The sequence below is a fragment of the Cryptomeria japonica genome, chromosome 4, assembly GCF_030272615.1.
Source record: "Cryptomeria japonica chromosome 4, Sugi_1.0, whole genome shotgun sequence".
Taxonomy (NCBI): domain Eukaryota; kingdom Viridiplantae; phylum Streptophyta; class Pinopsida; order Cupressales; family Cupressaceae; genus Cryptomeria; species Cryptomeria japonica.
Genome location: NC_081408.1, coordinates 108,273,328 through 108,278,895, shown reverse-complemented (window position 1 = coordinate 108,278,895; position 5,568 = coordinate 108,273,328). Strand labels below are relative to the sequence as shown.

Sequence of the window (5,568 nt, the reverse complement as noted above, 5' to 3'; positions counted from 1 at the left end):
AGTTAGATCTGAATCACTCTCATCATTCTTTTCAACCTTAAAGGCTGATTCTTTTGATGAAGAACTAGCTTGACTGCTGATTCTCATTTCATATGCAGTTAGAGTTCCTTGAAGTTGATGTAAGGTCATTTTTGAAAAGCTTTTCTTTTCTTCTAATGTAGAAATTTTTGTTTCAAATTTAGGTAGGACTGACCTAATAACCTTTGAAACAACATCATGTTCTTCTATGTCTTCACCTAAACCCTTCCTGGCATTCACAACTTCCTCAATTCTTAAAAAATATGCAGCAATGGTTTCATCATCACTCATTTTCAGATTGTCAAACTGAGTTTTAAGAGTAATCAGTTTGGATTCTTTAACCTTGTCATCTCCTTGATAGATAGTTTCAAGTTTTACCCATATATCATTTGCAGATTTACAATAAATGACTTTGGCAAAGACATCTCTAGCAAGACCACAAAGAAGAGCATATCTAGCCTTCTTATCTAATTCAAATTTTAGTTTCTCATCTGCATCAGTAGGAACTGACGCTGGAACATTGTATTTTGTTGTTACTACATCCCACATCCTTACATCTAGAGAATGTATAAATGCTTCCATTTTAACTTTCCAGAAAACATAATCATTTCCATCAAACAAAGGTGCCCTATTAAGGAAAGCTCCTTCAGAATGTGCCATAACTTCCAATAACCAGAGATCAATTCCTAAAGGAATCCTACGCTCTGATACCACTTGTTGGAAGTATCACAGTTCTGAGAGGGGGGGGTGAATCAGAACTGTATTGTTCTAATAAGAAACTCCTTCAAAAATTTCACTAAGCAGTTTAAAACAGAATATTTACAGTTTATGCAGGAGAAGTGTAAACATTTATCATAAGCATAAGAAAATGAAATTCACAAACATGAAGAAATACCAAATTTGTGCCGAGTGGAAAACCCTCCAAAATCTCATGATTTTGTCATAGGGAGAAAAACCACTCCATGAACCTGTATCTTTTATTCATTTCAATTCTTTACAATCGGCAGTCACTACTGCTCAGAAATTTAACACAATTTAACACAACTCATATACATATACAAATGTGCATATATCACTTGTACATGTACACAAGTTTATGATAAAACTTTCAGACCCGCTAATCTTCAGATACATATATATATATATATATATGTTTTTTACACACACATACATACATGCATCTAAAGATTACAAGTTATATATGAACTTCGAAACAAAACAGTTACATATTTCTAACTGAACCAGTTAGAATTTGTTTAACAATCTTCCTCTTAAAAAACTGCAAAAGATCTGTTTCAGATTACAAATCTGTTTTAGGCGAAGCTGATAAACATAAATCTTCGTTTGAGAGATATTTGAAGACAGTTTTCATAACGGCATAACTGACTGAAACATTTACATATTTCCTTTTGCTTTGAAACAACAAACTTTTAAATAGTGCCCTGGGTTTAAAACCCCAAAAGATTTATAAAACACTGCATAGCCATATATCGATTTCGAAACCCTCTTTAGAAGTGAATCAAGAACATAATCTTCATACCTGTGAATTTTACGATTCTGCCCAAGAAACCGCATACCTGAGACACAAGATTCTGTCTGGCCTTAGGAAGTTTCTTCCTTCTTTCATGCGCTCCAGATTCTCATACAGAGCAAAACAAACATATAAGCAAACTTGTATTTTCACTGAGTAAGATAAATGCATAAACCTGAAACTCCATGTGAAATAGACAACAAATAATGAACCTGCGTGAATCCATCGATCAATTCCCTGTTTCGCACAAAGATATCTTGACCCAAATTATTACCTGTCTGATTTACAAAATGAATACAATCTTTCAAAATGCAACAAAACTGTTTGTTCAGAGTAATTCGATACCCACAACCTCAATTAGGTTTAACAAAAATTTGGAGTCCGCCATGCAAAGTCAATACTTGGCGAGAAAGGACTGACAATAATTAATAAACTTGTCAGTTTACATTGGTCTCAAATAAAACTGCCGACAAACCATTCAGACTTTCCAACTTTTCACTTTACACAAATATCATTATATATTCCTTGTCACGTCAATGCCACATGTAACATTTTGCCAACAACGCATGCCACGTATTTGCCGGATGACAGATAGTGTAAATAGTTAACACCCTTCTCCAATCCACAGATTTATGACATATTCACAATCTATTTCTTCATCTTCGGGAAACAGAGAAAAATATGCAAAACAGGGTTTAAGAGCTGGAGGCAGCCAGTCATAGCTCAGCTTAAGAATCTGCATGATGCGGTCATTACGGTGGACTACCTCTTTTAGCTGGCGATATTTGGACTCCCAATCCCATACCAGTGTCTTGCCTGCCAGAGAACCTGCAATTGTTTTTATAGCCAATGGTAGCTTACCACACTCCTTTATAATATCACCAGCTATCTTCTCAAGGTGTGGCAGAGACTCTTTTGGGGGATAATTTGCAAAGGCATAAGCACAAAATAATTTCCAACTATCCTCGTCGGAGAGATACTCCATCTCATAAATGTGGGCATTCATATTTCTGCAAACTTCTCTGTTTCTATTGGTGACAACAATTTTGCAGTGGCAGTTATCACTAACAGGAAGACCCAGGTTTGCTATCAAATTATCTTGAATAGTTTCTCTCCGCACATCATCCAACACAATCAACGACCTTGATCTTTGTAAATGGCTATGAATGCACTCCGCTGCACGCACCTCACTAACTCGTTCCTTTACAACATCTCTTAAACTAATTATAGGCTCTCCATCCTCACTCACTTCGTTTCCACCAATATCTCTCACATGGATTTTAGAAGCTAGATCCGACTGCAACTTAGGAACTGAATATGTTCGCGAAATTGAAAGCCAGATAGAGTTCTCAAACCTTTCTTTTGTGCTCTTGAAAAGACATGCTGAAGCAGAAATATCTTGCCGATCCCTCCCGTGCCAACAACAACAATCACAGGAACAACAGGGTCATCTAACAGGCCGACGATATGTCGAATCTTACGGTCAATGGCCACGGGTCTTGTACCACTCTCCAACAAGCTTGATTTCTTCCGTTCTCTTCCTCTGTTGCGTGTACTGCTCGAGGCTTCATTTGAATGACACAATTCACTAACCAGATTCAGCTCATTTGCATCTTGCATTATGGTTGTCAATCTTCCTCTCACCTTTCTAATTCTTCTCCCCATTCTGTACCGAAACAGAGATCTTGTATGACAACCCACAAAAGATTCAGGGCTGTTACCATAGATGGTACATTCTTCTACTATGTCCTCTGCATCCCAAGCAGTATCACAAACATCTTGTAGCCATTTTCCCACCAACTCATTCTGTGCACTCTGCCCATCTGCATATGTGAGAAACCCTCTCACATACGTGAGCTTCTTACACAGCCACTCAAAGTCATCTGTGAAGTAAACTACCAGTGGTGCCTCGTTGGCCAGCTGTTGTACTGCCATCTCAGTTAGCTTGCCAATGACACCGTCAGCAAGGCCAGCTGCCATTTTTGATTTGTTGGTATTACTTGCAGAGATTTGCAGCGAGTATTCTGAGAGGAATCACCAGGATGAAGGAAATAAAGAACAATCTTATTCCCTCTGCCCACTGTCCACCATTGCCTGGTAGTTGTGTGTCCCACCTGTTTTCTTCTTTACCAGTAAAGTCAATGGGTCGATTGGTAACCATCGGATGTTGTGCAAATTTCCAAATGCAAAAGGTGCAGATTCAATCCAAAGTTCTCGGGGTACAACTATTTCTGAATTATAATCACTTCCGTTGAATATTTGCCTAAAGAAAACAATAACAAAGTTTCGAGATGTTTTCGTGTTAAAAGACGATGCAGGCGACCAGCCTTATCATTGCACTATTCGTGTACGCAGCGCAATAATTTTTTTAATTTTTCTTCGGTTTCTTTCCTTGAAATCGTCCATTCCACTTTCATTTAGATGGTTTCGTCGCAACTCAGTTCTGATTTCCTTTCAATTTTGAATGTTCGTTTCCATATTCATTTATATTTCCAAAAACGTAGGTTTAAGAGAATCAAAGTACTTTTGCAAGTAGCCAATTTTGACACGCTTTTTGTTCAATAAAAAAGAGAAGTATAATGACTACCTATTGACTGTTGGATTGATTTACAAGTTGGATGATCACATGGTAGTCAATCTTTCTGTTCTCTTTCTAAAACTTCAACTCTAAAGCATTTCGACGAAAGTTCTTCCATGATTAAATATTTTTGATGAAATAAATATTAATATAATTATAAAAATCTTACGTAGTTAAATATTTTTGATGAAATAGATCTTAATATAATTATAATACTCTTTTAAAATATGTTGCATTATAAAAATAAATGGACTCTAAATTTCAAGCAATATAAAATTTTATGTCATAAGAGAAAAATAAAAATTTTAAGCAATAGGGGTCAACCTACTAGTAGTAGGAAGCAAGTAATGGTTGTGGTTTACGCACCTTCTAATTATCTTGATCATCAAGAATAGGATTCCAACTATTGAAAGCACTAGAAGCCTAATCTTCATTTATTTTGCATTTCGTTGGAAGTTTAGCTATGTGATTTCAAGCAAAATTTAGGATGCACCAAGTTTGTAACCCATTATTGTGGGTTTACCCCTTCAATACATATTTATTGGTCATACTAATTTCAACTTTGACAAGGTAAACCATTCTTCCATCACAACCCCTCCTCAACACCAAACCATATCCCAAATCCTCATTTGGGTCGTCACTAATCTAAGAAATTCTTATAGCATCCACCTCCTATTGCTATCCTTTATCCTCTAAATCATTACTATCCACTCCATCCTCAAACCTAGTATGGACACCTTTTGGTGATTTTTTCAAGGAATAATAGAAAAACATGTTAAAATCTACTATATAAACAAAGTTAGACAATCCCATTACATTGGGAATCCTAAACCATCCAAACAAGTATCACCATTATGCACCCCATCACCTACCAATCTCACCTAAAAAATTCATACGCAAAATTCATTATTGCCGTGTCAAAATTATGAGCCCATCAAATAATCTTATTGTTCATGTGAAATATGAAATCTGTATATGCCACACAAACACTCAATATAGATCATTACATGCATGGTTAGTTGATCAAAATAAATAAATGTAAAACCATGACAAATCGACCCATTTCCTCCTAAAAGATGCGAGCATAAATTTGCTCTTAGATTTGTCTAAGCAATACCAATGACTTGACTACACCAAGACGGAGGATTTAATCTATATGAATACAAACTAGATGAATGCAAGATTAACAAAATAAGCTAGATTAATCCAAAATGATATGAGCTACATGATTGTATGCATGATTAATCTAAGATGCTAAATGCGCTAGCTAATTGAGATTAAATTGCCTATAGTAATGATGCTAAGACTATAAATGCAAGGGATCTTTATTACTCTGAAATGAGGGGTACTTATAAGAATTCCAACACTAAAGTTGAGGTGGAAGGAATCGACGATGCAGATTTGATCTGAAGATATCAAGGGCTAAGATTGGGGAAGTTGG

At 36.0% G+C, this 5,568-nt stretch overlaps 1 protein-coding gene across 1 annotated transcript; it reads right to left on the bottom strand.

Annotated features, from left to right (window-relative positions):
* Positions 1–2,197: 2,197 nt before the first annotated feature.
* Positions 2,198–3,529, bottom strand: LOC131046133 (probable disease resistance protein At1g58602). The gene is made up of 3 exons (XM_059218869.1): positions 2,905–3,529; positions 2,355–2,860; positions 2,198–2,251 (listed from the first exon to the last, which is right to left on the bottom strand). Exons 1-3 carry the CDS (start codon positions 3,527–3,529, stop codon positions 2,198–2,200), a joined length of 1,185 nt encoding a protein of 394 aa, XP_059074852.1.
* Between the last annotated feature and the right edge of the window lie 2,039 nt (positions 3,530–5,568).